The 19,509-nt window shown below is 39.3% G+C and overlaps 2 protein-coding genes across 2 annotated transcripts; both read right to left on the bottom strand.

Moving 5' to 3' along the window:
* Window positions 1-910: 910 nt before the first annotated feature.
* On the bottom strand, window positions 911-9,963 carry LOC307032505 (transcription factor AP-4-like). Its single transcript, XM_079670523.1, has 7 exons — window positions 9,486-9,963; window positions 7,322-7,487; window positions 7,074-7,172; window positions 6,300-6,470; window positions 4,654-4,806; window positions 4,273-4,443; window positions 911-3,700 (listed from the first exon to the last, which is right to left on the bottom strand). Exons 1-7 carry the CDS (start codon window positions 9,572-9,574, stop codon window positions 3,545-3,547), a joined length of 1,005 nt encoding a protein of 334 aa, XP_079526649.1. The 5' UTR covers window positions 9,575-9,963; the 3' UTR covers window positions 911-3,544.
* Window positions 9,964-11,825: 1,862 nt separating this feature from the next.
* On the bottom strand, window positions 11,826-16,847 carry mvb12a (multivesicular body subunit 12A). The gene is made up of 10 exons (XM_079670621.1): window positions 16,684-16,847; window positions 15,203-15,292; window positions 14,677-14,760; window positions 14,455-14,554; window positions 14,000-14,129; window positions 13,676-13,816; window positions 13,227-13,336; window positions 13,072-13,130; window positions 12,869-12,934; window positions 11,826-12,775 (listed from the first exon to the last, which is right to left on the bottom strand). Exons 2-10 carry the CDS (start codon window positions 15,290-15,292, stop codon window positions 12,728-12,730), a joined length of 828 nt encoding a protein of 275 aa, XP_079526747.1. The 5' UTR covers window positions 16,684-16,847; the 3' UTR covers window positions 11,826-12,727.
* Between the last annotated feature and the right edge of the window lie 2,662 nt (window positions 16,848-19,509).

The following is a 19,509-nucleotide window of genomic DNA, read 5'->3' on the forward strand; positions in this document are numbered from 1 at the left end:
TTATGATTTTCTGATTACTTTTTACTTTTACTTCTTTTTTAACATAAATAAATGTACTTTCTACTTCTTACATTTTCAAAACAGGTTTGTTACTTTAGTTTTAATCTGTGTTTGGTGGCATGATCATTATTATTTAGAGCAGGGGTGTCCAAACTATGGCCCGGGGGCCAAATGCGGCCCATGGACCATTTTGAATCGGCCCTCAGCAAATTCAAAAAGTATAATGGAATATGGCCCACAAATGAAACTTGTGCTTGTCTTATATTGTACTTCTTAAATATTTGCTAATATTTTAACATGATCCGTGTATCCATCATTTCCTGGTCTTCTCTAAAGAAGAGGGACCAATTAAAACTGTCATTTTGCCGTTGTTCAGCATCGAAACATTCATTAGCTAAAAATGACATTATTGTTCTATTAATATAAAGGGAGGTCAGGTACTCTTTAAAACAGTTGGTAGTTATGGGTACTTTTTACTTGAGTAAAGAAGTTGAGTCAGTACTTCTACTTTTACCAGAGTATTTTTAAACAGGAGTATCTGTACTTCTACTTGAGTAAAGGATGTGTGCACTTTTGCCATCTCTGCTTATGTATACAGATTTTAACTTCTAATTGTCGATAGCATCCAAGATTGAATTCATTGCTTTCTACACCAATGCTCAGTCACACAAAGGTATGCTTTTTCTTTGGTTTATGAACATTTCTCAGTGAAAGATCTCTAGTAATTGTTTGTATACTAAAAGGAGATTAATATGAGGCCTGTGCGCCAGCTGTGTTTACCACAAATGTGAACTCCAGGCTGCAGACTTCTTTCTGCTGCTGCCAAGTGACTCACTCAATGTGGCCCCCTAGTGGATATAGGAGGTTTATACCATTGAGGATTGAAGTAAAGCAGAGGAAGCAAAAAGGGTGTAATAAAAAAAGTACAAATTTATTTTTTTTCAACTTTACAAAGGCCTGTTTACCCAAGTTTTTTTTATAAACAAAATATAACAGCTTCTCATCGACCTGGACTGATGGGAAAAATAAAAATCACAAAAATATAAAAAATGCTTGTCACCAAAAATGTAAAACTGGACAAGAAAGACAAAAAATAGACAGAAAAGCAGAGCACAAAAAACAGCTGCCGAGTTGAGTCACAGCATGGAGTTTACAAAGAAATAAAAAAAAAAAGTCTTCCTCATCATTGATTCAGGCAGTACAGAACAGCAAGTGCTTCATATCAAATATCTCAAATTCCACCAAAAGACAGCAGTGCTGCAACACAATGTACAGGAACATTTGGGGGAAGTGTTCAGTTGAACAATCACGAACCTCAGATTAAAATCAGCCTGTGGCTTAACATTAACCAGCAAAACACCAAACCCTTAAACAAAGTTTCACAAACAAAGCATGAGAATATCCCACCATGTTTGGCATGAGAAATACCAGCTACTCTAACCAGAAATAAAACTGATGTAAGTTAATAGTGTCCCCAAATCTATCAAGTCAACAGATAGTTTCACAATGAATTAATCAATCATGTGTTCATGAAAGAAAAGGAAACCTTTAAAAAAAAGAAAAGTAAGCCTGCTTTAGACCAGAGAAAACAGCAATTAGTAACATGCATTCAATTGGCAACAGAACATATAAGAGATCAAAAGACGGATAAAAATCCAAATAAAAAGGAATGTTTACAGCATCAAGTCAGCGTATCAAATCGAGTATGAGAGGAGGGAGGCTCCAAGCAGGGATTTCCAGTCAAATTCCCAAGAAATATAAGCAACATAACATGAGGCGGACAGACCTGGTGCATTTTAGAGAGAGGAGATCTGAAAATCTATTCAGTGCTTTTCTTTAGAGTGTTGCACTTTGTGTGGCTTCTGGAAACATCACTATCAGCTTGCTTAGTTTTCAAACTACCCAGGCTGATCCTAAAGCTTTTTGGGTTAGAGTTCATTAAGATGTGACCTGCCTATTTTTGAAGCTATTTTCCATTTATGTTATCAAATATCACAATGAAATCACATACAGATCTGCCATCTCCCCCCTGCACCACAACTCAATAAGCTATTCCAAGATGTGGAAATGACTCATATCATTTTCTGCTAAAATTCACACACTTAATAAACGTTATTCTCTTGTGAAGTTAGATGGCGAAAAGCACCTTGCGAGTAGTGACTACATTCTTTCATACAAGCATGTCCCGTTTCATACATACTGTATACTGTAGGTGTAATGTACACACCTATCAACGGTGCATAGATAACTTCACCTCACGTATTAATGACACCAACAAACATACTGAAGATGGAATTGCATAAATACCAAAACACTAGTGCATAGTCACTGAAAGCATCAAACCAAGACTAGTCAATAGACTGGAAGTCTTTGGAGGAAAACCGGAAGCCTTCATGCAAAGAGAGCATGAGAATCTATTCAATCTGTTTCAGATTTCAGCCAAATTATCAAATGGCGCATTTCATAAGAATCAGTCACTGTGTGAATTACTTTTCCTGCTATGAACCAACATTTGGTTCGTATTTTTGTTTTATTCATTTATTACATTAGGGGTGCAACAACCACCACCAGTATAAGAAAAAAATAATGGGGCTGGCTTTAGTGGATTTCATTTTAAATCTCATTTAAAATCACTCTTAGAATTCATCTCAGGCATCCGGTTTTCTGTGAAAGCCCGACAAGCCTCCGACTTTGTGTTGTTAATCTCAATAAAACAAAGTGTTCACTTTCGACATTCAGTAACCCTGACAGAAAAATAAAAAAAGGTTAACAAAAACATGTTTAAACATAAAAAAACTAAAGGACGATATAAATTGTTCAACAGCTTATTTTAAGGGCTTATTTAGATATTAAAAACACAACCTTTTCAAGTAAATTCAGACATAATTCCATTCCACATATATCCTCAAATTAACTTTGCAATTCAATTTTGAATTAGAACTTTTAATTTAGAAATGCCTTCTGTTGTAGTTTTAAGTTGGGTTTTGTGGCCGCTGGCGCTAGAATATATCCTAGCAAACATAGAAAAAAACGAACTAATTAAGACTGGGAAAGAAATACCTGCAACTCCATATCCCTTTTAAGAATCGAGAGCTGCTTTCTTCTGTGTTGTTACATTCAAATCTCCACCCTGAAAGCTCCGTCAATTTGTAGCAGAGATAATACTGTGCCAGTGGCGACAGTTAATTTTGATGCTGCGCCTGCATGGAGCGCACATTAGCGCACGTGAAGGACGGACTGATGCTGGTAGCTTTTTACACGAGGAGACGTTTTCAAGTAGCCACAGACCGGCTCTGACATTGAAAACCCGCCTTTTAGAAATCCCACAGGACCACCTCTACACGCTGACCACCCTAAGTATTCAATCTTCTTCTTTTCTTTTTTTTTTACAGTACAAGACTGACACAGAGCTTAACCACTGGATTTAGGAGTTTGGATAATGCCAAAGAAAGATTTTTTTTTTAAAAGTAGTCGAGCTCCTGGAGGGAATCTTACAGTGAGTAGGTATTTTTAAGTGTTTGTGTGTGAGAGTTCATGGGGTGGATCAGTTCATTGAGCAGTCCTCGCCCTCCGTGTCCGTGTCTGTGTCCGAGCAGGCGGTGTCCATGGCGATGTGGGCGGGGCTAACGATGACAGCTCGTCTCTGCTCCTCTTCCGCGCTCGCTCTTCTTTCCTGAGCGCGCTCAATGTGCTGGATAGCCTGAAGAAGAGGGAAACAATATTTAGTCTCTGTCTCGTTACTGAGTCTTATCTTAGTTTTTTTTTAATACCAACAGTAAAGAAAAAAACTGTTGCAACACCTGATAATAAAGAATGTTTGAATGGATTGGTAACAGAGCTTTCTTTGTTAAAAAATTAATTACAGATGCAATAATATTTGTATGTTTTCCCCTTCAGCGTAATGTCCTGAGAGAATTTGAGTTCTCTCTATAAAACAGCTACGCGTTGAATATGTCCTTGGCTTTTATTATGAAAGGTAAAGAACGGCAGGTAAGAATCTGTTTTGCGCTGCCTTTGTGATGATTCAAGGAAGTTATAACCTCAAAGCCTTTATCCAATCCTAAGAATTGCATAACCCCCAGCTACACTACTACCATATGTTGCTTTTTCACTGCTTATGAATGTACTCAAAACAACAGTTGGAAGAAATGTATTATGAACAATGAAGAGGGCCTGGTGTGCAAAGGCCTTTGGGGTGAACACAATAACATTCACTATAAGCTGTTAACATAAGAGTATGAAAAATATAAACAAAGTGAAACGCACTCCTACCTGCACAATAGTGTCCAGGTTCTGTCTGGACGTAGACACAGTGCTGGGGTGGACTGACGGGCTCATGGTCACCACGGTGACATGATGATGGGGTTGCTGGGTTAGTGTTGGGGCCGGGACGATGACCGTGGGGTGGTGGGTCGGGGCGGGGGGAGTGGGGGGAGCCAGCACCTGGAGGACGGACAGAAAATGAACAAAATGTTACTACATCTGAGACGGTCACTGTTGAGCTCTGCATGACGTAGTTTAAAACACTCTCAATCCAGCAGTTTGTGAATTGCAAAGTGGATGCCTCAGTGTGTGTGTGTGTGTGTGTGTGTGTGTGTGTGTGTGTGTGTGTGTGTGTGTGTGTGTGTGTGTGTGTGTGTGTGTGTCTCTGACCTGTGGACTGTGTGGTCGTCTGTCGGCTGCGTGGATCTGCTGCAGCCTGAGCAGCGTCTGGGTCTGGATGAGCGCCTGCTCCTCCTCCTCCTCCACCTGCTGAGTGATCACCTTCAGACGGTCCGGCAGCAGCTGTGTGTTCAGAGCGCGCACCTGCACACACACGTTAATTATATTAACAACAAGAAATTATAGCAATGAATTATATCTATCATTTACACTAAAACCCTTTAACTAACAGACAATACAATACAGTTGAATAATAACATTATACATGGTAACAACAAAAGTACAATATACAATACTTTGGCATTGTGCGATATTGTTATAACCCTGACACTTATCATAAAAGTCATTCATCAAATATACTGGATTCCCCAGATGTAATTAAACTCTTTGGAAATATCTCAACCCTGCACCCCCCCTACTGTTTGCTTTCCTCTCTCGCTGCCCATTAGTTTCTGTTTGTCTTCCCCACCTGTCCCCATTGCATCAACCTGCTGTTCAGGTGGATCCAGGATGCGAGCTGACAATAATGGTCTGTCTACACCTCCAGCCACCTTTCTGTTAAAGTAGCTGATAATCATGTCAAGGACCCAGATACTGATGATACTTGTGAAACGGAAATATTGGTCCGTGTGCGTTGATAGTTAATGTTCACGGTACGTCTACACTACAGGCATCAAAAAATGCTTTCAACGCTTCGCCCATTCACTTGAATGGGGTGACGTAGAAGATTTTGAATCTTCGCCGAACTGCATTGTGGGGAGCATGGCATGGCTTTGCAAGCATCACGAGCATCTATCGGCTCGATGCTTGGCATCAGCCAATGAAATCCCGTTTATGCAAATCCCGCCAGTGCAAGCGCAGCCAATCAAACCGCGTGCAAGCTGGGAGAGCCAGACCGCAGTTCATTTCCTCATATTCCAAACGAGATATTACGGTAGCAAATCACCCGGTTCTTTACGACCGGAACTATTTACCGGGATACAAACCGGAGGAACCAGGCATGGAGGGAGGTGGCAGAGACAGTGGGTGAAACTGATAGTTTTTTCGCCTGTTTGGAGAGTTTATATCCAGTTTACTTCGTTTTAACATTGCTATTGCTTTGTATGTCGGGGGCGGGAGATTCATGTGATTGGTTGCTCGCAAAAAATCTCCAAGCTTCAGACACGCCCAGCTTCAAGATTTTTTCATGCCTGTAGTGTAGACGGGCCGTCACTGTGACAGGATATTGTAAAGCCTGGAGATGTGACCTCACTCGTAGTAGTAAGAGAACCCATCTCAAGGTAGCAATATTGGTGACATTTTCTAGCATTCACAACTTTTTTTTAATCAAGTTTTGTAAAGCATTTAAAGTTATTATATTTATTTTGTAAAGCAGATGTATCAATTACCACAGGCACAGCATCGGTCAACTAACGCGGAAATATCCCAAGCATAGAATAGATAAAAGAGAAATAGATTAAAATTAAATGCCTGACGATAAAACACCTTCTGTTGCATTCCTGAAGTACATTTTCAGGAAAGGTTTTAAAATACTTTTTAGCCTCATTATATAGAATATAACGCAAACTTGTTTTTCTCGAGGTGATTGACAATCAAGTTAAGACCCATTCAAGTCACGTCTGCTCTTTTTGTCTCACCTGCTCGTCCAGCTGCATGCGAGCCGAGCGCTCCTTGTCCAGTTGCTGCCGCAGCTCTAACATCTCCCTCCTCACCTCCTCCACCTTCTCCTCCTCCAGCGTGTCTGGAGACCCGATCCCTTCATCTTTCTCCTCGGCTCGCCTCCTCTTGGGCGATGAGCCGCTGAACTCCTGGAGAAGAAATGCAGATATTAAGTTAAATATGTAAAGTATGTTAATGGGGGATGCTTTAAAATCTAATGAACAGTCAGTCTGCACAGCTTGAGGTGTTTCCACTCTATTTAAAACGACACATGGTGCTTGTGCACAAATGGCCCAAGCAGCCATTTGAGCTAATGGGCTGTTGGGCAAGAAAACCAACCGGACAGGGGACCCAACAGCAGGGTAAACAAAACAAACAGGTCAACACACATTTTGTTACATGGCTGCATATAGATTGAGCAAGTACTTTTTCCTTTGCCCACTTTTCCAAGCTGTGCAAATATGGAACACCAAGTTATATTAATGGGCAGAATACACATTTTTTGTAAAGAAAAGTATTTAGCTCCATGTATCTTTAACTTCATTGTTTGGCTGTAATTCTTGTGAACGAGTATACTACCAGACAACAATAATAGAATTAAAGGTCAAATTAAAAGTGATGAAAGTTCAAGGTGTTAATATAATTTAAAAGGGAAACGTAAGGCGAACTGAAAGATAGCAAACCAGTTTGAGATGGTTGAGTGTTAGGAGTAATGTGAAGTATGAAAGATGTATAACAATTTAAGATGTTACCTGGATGTAGCGTTTGAGCTGGTTGTTCTGAGCCAGGAGCGTGGTCTTTTCCTGCTCCAAGGCAAAGATGTAGTCTGAAGTCTGCTGCAGGATGGCCGCCTGAAAAAAAGTAAACATGAACAACACAGTGCATGGGCAACACTGAAATGTCAAAGATGTTCTCTTCTGTAAAGCAGTCAAAAAGACTGGCAATCATTTAGAGCTTGATCGTGCTGTGTCATGAGCTACAGTTTGTGCGCTGTCTGCACCTTGCTAAGTTTCTCTCCGTCTGTGTGGGGCAGGAGTGTTTTGAGGGACTGGAAGCCAGCGTTGATGCTCTGCATGCGCCGGCGTTCGTTGCTGTTGGCGATCTCACGGCGGATTCTTCTCTCCTGGTCCTGAGCCGTCTCCGGACTGAGGGGGATGTTGGCAAGGCTGAGGTAGCAGGGTCAAAGAGAGAGACGATCATTAGTCTGTCCATTCGGGCTTTGTGCCCAATGAGCAAGGTCTAAAACAGAATGGTTTTTATTGTCTACCACTGTGGCACTGGCAGGCAGTAATTTTTTTGTCAAAAACGTTTGAACTCTGTTGTCAGCTCTTCTCGGACACACATTTGATCATTCTTATTCAGTTTTAAGACATGTGCACATCAACTTACAACAACTGTTCTTGGTCATATAAACATAAATCAGCAATATAACCAGCAATCAGCCGATCTCTGTCTCCGTAAACCTTTAACCTTGAGCCCTAACTAGGCTTTATTCTCGACATCACCACATTCCTCAGTCGAACTGACTAGAGATCTTTGAGTTTGGCTGAACTCGCTGCTCCCTCACCCCACGAGGTTGGGTGTGATGGTAGCAAAACCTTCTCGGTCTTGTTTACTCAGGGGGAGAACTACGCCAAGCATTAGGTCTAAAAATGACCATGGTGCCAAGAAAATAGCAAGAACCCAAAGAACCATATCTGAGATGTTTACAAAAATAAAAGAGGTCAGACAGAGGACAAAGGCGCACATGGCCATATTTCTACAAAAGATTATTGGTGATGTGCAACCCTCTCTAATGTTCAGATCCAAACCTAGAAAAAGGTGTTGTTTATTTTGAAAGACCCAAGTTAAAACTTCTCATTATGAAGGTAGCAGACTGATAAAGCTTATCAATATTGAAGGCTTAATTTGGCCTATTGGGATTAAAGTGTTTATCTCTCTTAAATTATGTATTGTCTTTAAGAAAATATATTGAGGTCCACTGGCACTTCCAAATATAACAATGTGCAAAGTGCGATGAAACTGGAAACTTCAGAATAAAAGCAGTCAGGTGTAAAGGTCAAAGCCAGATTGCGGTACATTATTACCAACTAAAATATATAAATTTGCTTATACTAATTTCCATTAGTAAGGCTTCCTTGGCGCACATATTTACTCCTGTCTGTTGACACACATCTGTCAGATCTCCGCCCAGACAACAACATGTTTACAACACATTTTTTAACGTTAACAGTTAAAATCAGCTGGTCTCAGCTGTAGGTGCAAGGGAGCTGCGGACCACCAACATGGCCGCCGGAGGGCGCGTCTGGCAGTCTCGAGGCAGCCGCCTGAAATGTGACTCCTCCAGCAGCAGCAGCAGCAGCAGCTGCAGGCCCCCTGGCATCATGGAGAACAATGCTTTGTACCGTTAGCACAAAGCTAGTAGCTAATCTCCACTATGCAGCTGAAGGATGCAGATGTTTGGTGGCAGTAACACTTTAAAGAAGCCATGTCTCGGCTAAACAAGCTAGAACATATGATACAAATTAGAAAAACGAGTGCGTTGGGATTGAAAACGAGTGCGTTGTGATTGCTAACTAGCTAGCCAAGCTAAGCTAATTTTAGCTCACGACACAACGATGGCTGCTGCGCGGAGCATTATTCAACTACGCACATAATAAAGCCGAACCGCACACACATGCAATAATAACAACTACCAATGCATTTTACATATAATAAATGCGGTGATAATCGTAAAGGGTTTGGGGAACTTTGTCGTTAAAACGTGTGTTTTGGTGTATAGCAGCGAAGCGACGGGGAACACGTAAACTACCACGTGGTTCGTGTTCAACTGGAAGCAAATGTAGATTTCATGTCTTTGATTTACATATTTCTGAGTTGAACGATCAGAAACATATCCTTTATGTTATGACATGTTATTATTCCGGCCAATGTAATAACATCAGTTTAAAAAATCCGAAATATCCTCTCCAACAACAACAGCAGCTGGCCAGCGAGCTGCTAGTTTCTATAACCATGCTCCTGCTGGCAAGACATCGCAGCAAGGCTAACAGCTAGCATGCTAACTGGAGTCAGGCTGCATCACGCACGCATACACCACAGCGACACGAGGGAGGATTTGTGCAAGCAGCGCCGTATCAACAACATTTTTTTTATCTACACACCTGCAGAGACCGCCAATTACATCCTTCTCCGTCTTCTTGAAGTGCTGTAAGGACGGGATCTTGTCGGTCGGCATCATGAAGTATTCCATGCTTTCAAATTCTCCTTCTGTACTCCGTGTTTTCTGTTTCTTTTTCTTCCTCCACTGCTGTCCTGGTTAAAATATTAGGATGTACGTTCTTGGCACAAAGCTCTCTCTGAACTCCTCAGTGGCGCATATCTAAAATACCGCTTCAAAATCTTCCAATCTGAAGAATACTCTTAGAAAAATAAAAAGTAAGTTCAAGCTGTGTTGCTTCCCACAGCTGATGGGGTTCCCTCCAATGTGTGTGTGTGCGGCTTCTTGCCTCCGCCTACTACGTGTGTCTGTGTGTTAGTCTGATGCCTCCGCCTACTACGTGTGTGTGTGTGTGTGTGTGTGCAGCTGATCTGTGTGAGGCGGGAAACAGCTGGTTGGAATCAGAGCCCGTTTTCCGGAAAGCAGAACAAACAGAGCAGAAAGACAGCGTGGATGTACAAAGAGAGGCACTGTGTGGCTGCAGTGCTTCAAAAACATCAGACAGAGAAGGAAAGCTGGCAGTGATCAAATATACTAATAATAACATCTGTGTAATAGCAAATGTAGAACTAGATTAGAACTAACAAACATCAGTTAACAAGATAGTCTGTTAGACAACCTATTGTTTAAATAGTTTGCTACAGAAAGTTATCTAAACGTTTGACTTTAATTATGTGATTATTTAGAATGTACTGTACTGCAATACACTGTTTGCTTTTAAATGAGCAAATAATAATTAATTAAAAATCCATATATATTTGTTTTTAAGTTGGTTACTGACTGGACACAATTAGAAAAACAGGCTTGCCATGTCATTATTATTATATTTATTTGCAAATATGTTCAGTAATTCTGAAAACTATTGAGAAGAAACTGAAACTGAAATGATTGTGCCGATGGTAATCTCCCCCCCCCCCTGGCTCCTATAGTTTAAGTTTGGTCTGAATTGAGATTTGAAATGAGCCCTTCTGTCACATTCCATCTTTATATTTTTAATGTTTCTTTGTCATTGAAACTAGGACGTTTTACAGTTGTTTTACAAAATGTAAAACACACAATATGTTTAAAGCATCAAGACATCAGCCAATTAAACAACTTTCTGCAACAAAGATAATAATACCGTTTTATAATATAATCCTAGGCACGACCAAGTGTCAAAAAACTTGTTAAATTACTCATCACATAGGCCTACATATTACACAGTCTATGATTTAAACACACATTAGAGAAATATTATGCAAAACTAATTTATGGATATAGCACATGTCATGTAAGTAATTTCTTGTTTATGTTATTATTACATATTTAATCCCTTTGATTATTTGAGAGCAATAATTGCAGGCACCACTTTAAAATGAGGTAATTTGTGATACATGTGTAATTTTAAAGAAAACGTTTAAATTGATTGATTAATTATTTACTAAAAAACTATGAAAGATTCCAGCTGGCAGGTTACATAACTGTTCACTGTGCAGGGAGACCGATGTAAAAGGTTATGTATACATACCATATCCAGCATAGTACAGCAGGGGGCAGTAATGCATTATAACTGCTGCTGGATGGGAAGCAGAATGAAGCATTTACATGTAAAGTCTCTAAAAAGCAGTGAACATGTAAAACTGCGTTCTGAATAGATACAAAAATAACCCTAGGATATAATAACATGGTACATTTTGGATATAATGAAAACAATTAAGAAAATGAATCAGGAGTTGACAATACAAATCGAAATGTTCGGATTTTAACGATTAATTGCCAAGTTAAAAATAGCAAACCAAATTAAAAAAATGTTTAATGAAGAGACTCAACCAATTTAATATGAATCAAATGTGTGTCTGTAATCTGCAAGACAAGATTTGTCACGGATTTAAAACCCCAGGAATGACTCCAAATTTTTTTTTTTTTTGGAACCAAATTGCAACTAATCTTTATCTACTGTCACTTTTCACATTGAACATGCGCTCTTTTATTAAATAAACTAAATGCTTTCATTTTAAGTTGTGAGTTTAGTGTTTTTGACCCTAAGAAACACTGATGCACTAATCAATAACAATACTCCACAGCTCCTCTCTCTGCTCCAGAGGATTTAATAAAAAAAAATATCCCAATGCCCCCCCCCCCCCTAAACCTAGGGGAAACACTGATGTGCATATGGTAGCAGTAACTTTACTGTATTTACCCACCTTATCATTTCAAATCGATTCAAATGTTTAAAGTTTTAAATTCCCCTAAATGCAGAGTGGTTTGTTGTTAACTGTATATTTAAAAAATACAAACATGTTACTTTTTGATGTTTCTTAAGTTTTTATTATTTACCATGCAATCTTGCTATACAGACCATAACAAAACAAAACTTTATATATTGTACAATGAAAAGATAAATATTTGGTCTTCGTTCCACCTAATAGATACAACAACAAAAAACATTTTCAAACCTATCTTGTTCAAATATGACAAACACAAAGCTAAATATACAACCTTCCTCCATGAACCCTAAAATAGGATATATTATTTTGCAGGGGGAATAAAACAAACGTGTAGTTGAAGGCTACTCTTCATACACTTAATCCTACATTAAGATATTGTAGTGTCTAGTGAGTTCAGTTAAACGTCTCCAGCAAAATGCTTCCATCATTGCTCAACACAGCTCTGCTTAAAAAAACCTCTTAATGGCCCAAATGGATAAGGATGAGTAGCATTGAAGGAGATTAGATACATCTGCAACGGCAAGTGCGTGTTTTTGACAACTACTCATTTGGAAATTGAGCATATAAAGTCAGACTGCAGATTAGTAGGCCCAAAACAGTAGATTTATACATTACATCTTTAACACTTTAACAGTGTAAAGCCATTTCAAGACAAACATATGTACAAGTATAAATCCATTCAGAAAAGCTTGGAATTCTTGAAGATGGTAACAACGGGGTAAACACTTTACATGATAGGAAATAAAAAGGAATGCAAAGTCAGACAAGATCTCCGGAGCATGATTGTCAGTCTCATGTATACATCTCCCTTTAGACAATCTGATAATTGAACGTTATGATAAATCATGTAGCTAGATGTTGCATGTCTCACTGGACACATTTGGACAGAGCAAAAATATGTTGTCTGATATTTTTGATTTGTCAAAGCTTAAACTGAGTATCACTGAGCTGATGGGACGCTTTCTGCTGGCACTGATGGTCAGATCCTCTTGGCAGCAGATTCCTCCACTGCAAAAGTGTAGTTATACTGGAAAAAAGAAAAAGGGAGTATATATTTGAGGGGAAAATGCCATGTTGTTAATGTAAGCGTTACAGAAATAGAGCATCAATGTGACCCTACCTCGTTTTTAATGTCTTGGAGAGACTTTATACGAATGTTGTTCAATTGGGAATTCAGTTGAAGTGCCTGAGAGAGATATATTTCAAAGTTAAGGATATGTGTTTAAATCAAATGCTTGAGGCAAAAGGAAAAAACAAGAGATAATGTGAGGCAGAAAACAGCTGTAAATCACATCCATTTGTTGTTGAAAAAGTCAGACATACCGTGCTGTTTGCCTGGATATCAAACTTTGGGTGAAGGCTAAAGGGAACTCCATCTAGAGCTGCAGATGGAGGGGAGATGGGGAACAGTTAGGTGTAAGGCTGCCTGCAGTGAGGAATGGGAAGAAGTTTACTGTGATTTAGTAGAGCTTGAGTACCTGTGAGACCCGGGATGCTGCCGTCAGCAGATTTGTCCCCAGTATCTTTGTTGTGGAGGCTGTGGCGTCTCTGGCTCAATTTGTTATTCGGCAGTGGAGGAGGAGGGTTGCTGTGCAGAAAGATAAATAGGTGTTCATGTCAATAGTAAAATATTTCCAGAATACAAACTGTAGAGCAGCCTGCAGAAAATGCAGGCTGCACTTGCATTTTCATAAGAACTTCAAAATGTTTTTATGAAGAGAAGTAAAATGTGTATGTTTATCTCATTGTCTTCAAAGTAAAAAAAAAAAAACGTTTTCCAGTCATTATTGTTATTTTAATGGCTGTATTAAAAAAACATGTGCACCAGAAAAGCCAAGATTTCCCCTAATAAATAATGAAAAATAAAAATAAATTACCAAAATATTGATTATTTTCTCTATATTAGATATCAAATCAAGAACAGTACCTGGGTCTGAGGGGCAGGGGAGCGACCGGCTGATCAATTGAGAGTTGGCGGAGGTCCAGGCTCACACTGCGGGGCTTAGCTTGGGGCATGGGGTTGGAGAAATGTCCCTTTCTGCACCACAGCACGTAGCCATGGACATCTCTGGAGAAAAGGCACATGTGACACAGAAAAAGCGTTAATACAAATTGAGTCCAATTTGTCTTTAAATTACTAATTTCTGACTACAGACCACCGTCCGACTCACATCTCAGGTCTACAATCCTAATAGAGGATTTCTAACTGAACAAATACACATCCCATGTGTGTGTATGTGAAACTACTAACCCCACATATGTGTAATGCTGCAACATCATTTTGCTTTTGGCAGTCACTTTGATATCCAACACAGCTGTGTCCACACTGCCCACCGGGACCATGCGTACACACACACGCTTCTTCTTCCAAACTGAGGCCTCTGGAAACACACACACAAATAAATACAGAGACTGTCCATCAGACTGTAAGGGAAATCAGTAGTGAATATATAAGACATAGAGAACAGAGAGGCAAACTGTTCTGGAGTTTATTCCGTCAAATAGAAATTTGAACTTGCTAACGGCCAGAATATGTGATTTATTTTTCATGTCTAAGACAAATCAGAACAGTTGGGAAGAAAAGGAAAACCAGAGTTGGTGAAACAAACATTTTCATTGTTTCGAGGGCTGAAAATGAAATGAATTCATTATGAAGGGTCAGAAGTCCCTTACAACAGAACAGAATGTAAGTGTGTATGTACTCACTCGCTTCAAGGTGTTCTGCTATGAAGCAATAACCGTGAGGAATAGAGTCCTTGTCTGAAATAAGCCGAATGTCCGACACTACCATCCCACCTTTCAAGTCCTAAAGAAAGAGAGGGGGGAGGGAGAACTTAGGGTTGTTTGGAAACAAACATGCATGATGTAATGTGGTAATGAAAACACACAATGGGTTATTAAGTGGGCAAGTGTATCTTTTTATGTTACCTTGCTGTAACAGAGGTAATATCCAGATTTCATCGCAAAGCTGCGTGTAAAGTTTGCTGTAGCGCCGTCTTCTGTGATGCTGATCTGCAGAGGGACAGAGAGATTTGGGAGGAAAATGGGTACATTTAGATTTTCATACTACATCTGACCCAAGATTGACTCAGTAATGAGACTTTACCATTCTCATGATTTTTGTACTAAGCAGGCAGTTGAAAAAAATCGGTATTTGTAAAGTCAACACGATCCACACATAGCTTAAAGTCAACAATATTTCCGTATTCTAACAACATTCGGTAAGTTGGAAAGGATGGCAGTAGAAAACTGCATCTGTTGTTATTTTAAATGGTGCCTTTTGTGATCAGCTATCAATCTATGAAAATCTCCATATTTGAGAGGCTAAAAACTACGATTTTCAAATTACATATTACTTCATCAAAAACATTGATTATCAAAAAGCTTGTTTTTATGTTGGTTGACTAATTACTAGTTGACCATTTGCTGCAGATCTTATAATAAGTATATATACCAGATTGAAATCTTTGGGGCAGGTGCTGCTGTTGGAGGTCCACGCCACTGCTGCGACCGGCCGGACGGCACCGTGCTCCATAAGAGACATCTGAGGACGAGGGAAAGAAAATAAGTACAGAAAACGAGGAAGGCTCGGAAAGAGATGACAACTATATGAGTGCTTTAGTGGTGGAGACTAGCACTTTTAAATCCTGTTAGTCCTGTTATTTGACTGGGACAATAAACATTTCATTTCTACATTACATATGTATTTCTTGTCTGTGTGTCATAGTCTGCTTTCTTTGTGATTGCTATTGTGAAACCAAATATTTAGCTCTGTCCATGTGACGAAAGGCGTCAGACTCTCAGTCAGGCTAAGAATTCACGTTATTCCCTAAACTGCATTGTTATAAAACAGAAAGATCCTATTCAGTCTGAATAGTTGTGTTATCTCTCCATGTGCAAGGACAGAAAGAAGCTATTCACTGCAAGAATGTGTCCCAACTACAGCAGGGAGGAGGCACTTCATCCCCTGCATTTCTCTATTTATAACATTATATTAGATACAAAAAATGTTTTGCCAAACACCCCGGTGCTGGGAGAAAGTAAGGGTTCATATGGATGAAATCCTTTTCCAAGTGATATGTTATTTATATTAAAATGATGATACACATCAGGAAACAGGTAAAAGTGTTTTTTTCGTGCAAATAAAAACAATTATTTGAATTTTCTTCTACATTCAGTGGTATTGGTAAATGATGGAGTCTCTTTCAGGTACGTCAAAATATCTAATGGTCTACTACACACATCTCGCCTAGTTTGTCTAATGGTAGCATAAATATTATCTTGTTGCATACCCTTAGAGTACATATTGCTTGTGACTATGAAGTAAAGAGATTGAACCTAAACAAAATATAATATTTGACTTGATTATCAAATGCCTATTAACTGACAATTCTCTTTAGTTTTCACAAGAAACAACTCATGATAAAGCCTAAAATAAGTAGGTAAGAGATGTCCAATTGAAATGAACAAAATGTACAAATACCAATAATAATTATATCTTTAAAGTGTAAAATGTAAGCGAGGACAGATGTGGAAATGTTTAGTTTTAAAAAAAAATAATGCTTCACTTACCAATAATTTCTTACGTAATACTTATTGTGCGAACTCTATTTTGGTATCAGGGTGGGAAATTTGCTTTGACAGTTTAATTGCTTTACTAGCAACTGGGACATTGACGTTATCACTCCTATATCTTGCTCTTAGTAATTCAAGTGTATTGTAATAGAGTTTTGGATAGGAAGACATGAGTTAAACAAAGACAAGACGTTTTTTGAGGCATATTGCAAGTGCTTAGCTTTAAATGACAAACCGAGTTTACCCTAAAATAGCAGCGTCTGTTCCATTGACAAAAACTTCACTGCTTCTCGTTCAAAATTAGCTTATCTCCTTTTGTTTAGGGAGTCTATTAATAAAAACATGAAAATACAAACTTACTCTGTCTTTGTGTCCACTTCTGCCTTTTCGAGGTCAAACGGTTCAGCAGGAAAACAACTTTTGGGTTAAGAGCCTGAATTTCTCGGTCTTCTTCGTGAAAGCAGGAAGTAGCGAATCCATTATGACTCCAACTCCCATCAAACCACGGGGCGTGACATCAGCATTACATGCATACTCCATTCTGAACGCAAGAGGGCACTATTGCATCAGGGTTGTCCAATTATATACCAGGAATTACACATACGTTGTTATTGCTATTTGCGTGAAACCGATATATTTAATATGCTGTAGTTCGGTTTTCGTGTACCCACATGACAAAGAAATAGCTTAACATTTAGCCTATTTTTCGCTTGTTCACACCATGCATCATGTTTCAAGGTACATTTCAGGTGAAATACAACAAAATAAGAGGGTTACATCTCTTTGTTACATGTGTATATGTATATATTTTTATGTTTTTTGTTTTATTTATATGTAAAATTCTGCATCTTTTAGATTTCACCATGTCAGAAAATTGCAAATATGTAAACTAAACTCACCAGGATTTCAAAATTCATTTGAATGCTTTGGAACGTCTCAGAAAATAAAATCATATTTTTCCTGGTTCTAAACACTAAGCTCTGTACCTCAAATATGCAAAATGTTTTTTGGTATATAAAGAATAATGTTTTGTATATATTAATTTTACTTTACAGCAATTTCAATCTTACTCTTTCTCATCTCCACACATCATGAAACGTTGTTAAACAGTTAGTCGTTTTATTGACAAATTACAATGAAAGCTGCATTCATTAAATTATGTTGCCTGACCAGTGCAGACCAGATGTTCGGCTGGTCCACGACATTTTGTTTTCACTAAGGAACCAAGAGGAGAGAACTGCAGAGGGGGGCTGCAAGAGGGATCGATTCTCATTTACATGAAAATGAGGGTGAGCAGGGCAGACTGAGGTGGAGGAGAGGAGAGAAGGGGGGGCTAGAGAAGCAGGGTGACAGGAGGCGTGTAACAGGGAATGAGAGATAAAGAAGGGATGAATTAGAAGGAGCCGTAGGGTTTCAAAAGGCCAATGACAAGATGTGAGGCAAGACTGGTAATGAAAACTATGCAGCATATTTAAAGGATACTGGGAAACCAAAACCAACAATTGATTTCACTAACAATATATCTATACAGTGTTGGATGTGTAGCCGAAGCCTGATGTGGTTAATTGTTTTTTATAGACGTATCAATGCGCCACAACATTGCACTGGCTGACATATTATTTTTTAACATGAACATGGGCACTCTAGAGTATTTTGATTCAATCCTGCATGCACCATCCTGCACCAATAAATACACACGCACCAAAGTGAATGTGTTCAAAATAACTACCCAACAAATGCACTATTCATCTCCAAATAAATAGTTTTTTGCTGCTTTAGGAAACTACTTTGCCCACTTGGCATGGAGCTAAAGGCCACAGAGAAAAAGGGGATGAAAGAAAGCATTATAGGTTTATTCCAGTTGTATTGGGATGTCAGAATTTCCGAGTTCCCAGTTGGATATTTCCATTGAAACAACTCTGAAGTAAGGTTTTTGTCTAGGAGAGCCTAGAGAACCTGACCAATCTCAACTTCAAAATCTGCACATCAATTAAGTACAAGCTGAAGTAATATATGACCGTTATTAGTTAGGCTACATCTGTAAACATGTCTCTACTGTGTTATATGCACAACATACTGTCTAATGCATTCTTATCATAGACGTAATCCAGTAACTAACAGAGCTAACAGTCTTCCGCCTTGTTACAGGAACAGTCAACCCGATGTGGTGTCTTTCGCAGCTCCAAGTTCCCAAGCTAAATGAGACGCACCATAGCGACCACTGGTGAAACAAAAGGGTGCCCCCATGTTCGAAAAAACGCAGCAAAAAAGGCCCTATTGAATCCCTTATAGATACAACATTATAAAGTGCCCTAGGATGACCTTTCATTGGAGATAACGTGATGATGTGCCAAATAAGCTGACCTACATAAATGCACACTGCATGGTGCCCCGCTGCATGCAGGTGGTGCCCTATTTTTTTTTTCAGCCACTGTCCCTCAGACACCCTGAGACCACTACAGAACAACCATTTTGTTTGTTTATATATTTTTGTGGGGACAATAAGAGTAATGTGTCACCAGCCTTTTCCTCAAAGGTGCTGATTTCATGTAAACACACACACACAAAATATTCAGCAGTGGGGTCAAATCCACTTCAAATCCTTGAAAGGGGAAATTATCTGGGATGTTTTTATCTGGTTGGAGTCATCAATGAGCACAAAGAACAATTCCCAAATACCAAGAAAAAACCATCACCCTATAGCCTTTCTGTATAAATTCCACCATGCAGGCAGTGTGAGGCTCTTTGAGAGCTAGACAGTACAAACAGACACAGGCACTCCTCTTAATCAACCCTAATGTTGTGTGTGTACATGTGTGAAATTGAGAAAAAGACACTCGGTCGGAGCATCCAGAGGTGCTCAGGTCCCTGTTGGCATGGCAACATGCAGAGCAGACCACAGGGGGTGGTTGTGCAGGGGGGAGGGCAGGAGCTGGTGGACTGTTCCATCTCAGTGAAAATAGAAATCAGTGTTAATTCAGAGCATTTAGGTTTATTGGCTGATTGGCCAATTAATGAGAATGAGCCAGCTGTAATCTGCTGGGACTGAAACCAAAGGGAAAAGAGGCAAATTGCCAGTGAGTGTGTCTGTGCGTGTCTGAATGCCTGCACACATCTGTGTGTCTGCTTGGTGGGGGGTGCACGCAGCAGCCGGTGTGTGAGTGGTAGTAAATATGAGAGTGATAG

This window comes from Notothenia rossii, assembly GCF_949606895.1.
Source record: "Notothenia rossii genome assembly, chromosome: 1".
Taxonomy (NCBI): Eukaryota; Metazoa; Chordata; class Actinopteri; order Perciformes; family Nototheniidae; genus Notothenia; species Notothenia rossii.

Bases quoted from the DNA above. Each gene is read 5' to 3' on its own strand.
- LOC307032505 (XM_079670523.1), bottom strand. From the start codon at position 9,574: ATGGAATACTTCATGATGCCGACCGACAAGATCCCGTCCTTACAGCAC. The intron at 7,173-7,321 runs GTGCAGACAGCG...ACTTTTTTTCAG, and splicing joins ACGGAGAGAAACTTAGCAAG to GCGGCCATCCTGCAGCAGAC. The intron at 4,807-6,299 runs GTGAGACAAAAA...GTGTGTGTGCAG, and splicing joins GCATGCAGCTGGACGAGCAG to GTGCGCGCTCTGAACACACA.
- mvb12a (XM_079670621.1), bottom strand. From the start codon at position 15,292: ATGTCTCTTATGGAGCACGGTGCCGTCCGGCCGGTCGCAGCAGTGGCG. The intron at 14,130-14,454 runs GTGAGTACATAC...GTGTGTTTCCAG, and splicing joins AGCAGAACACCTTGAAGCGA to AGGCCTCAGTTTGGAAGAAG. The intron at 13,337-13,675 runs GTACTGTTCTTG...CTTTCTGCACAG, and splicing joins CCCCTGCCCCTCAGACCCAG to CAACCCTCCTCCTCCACTGC.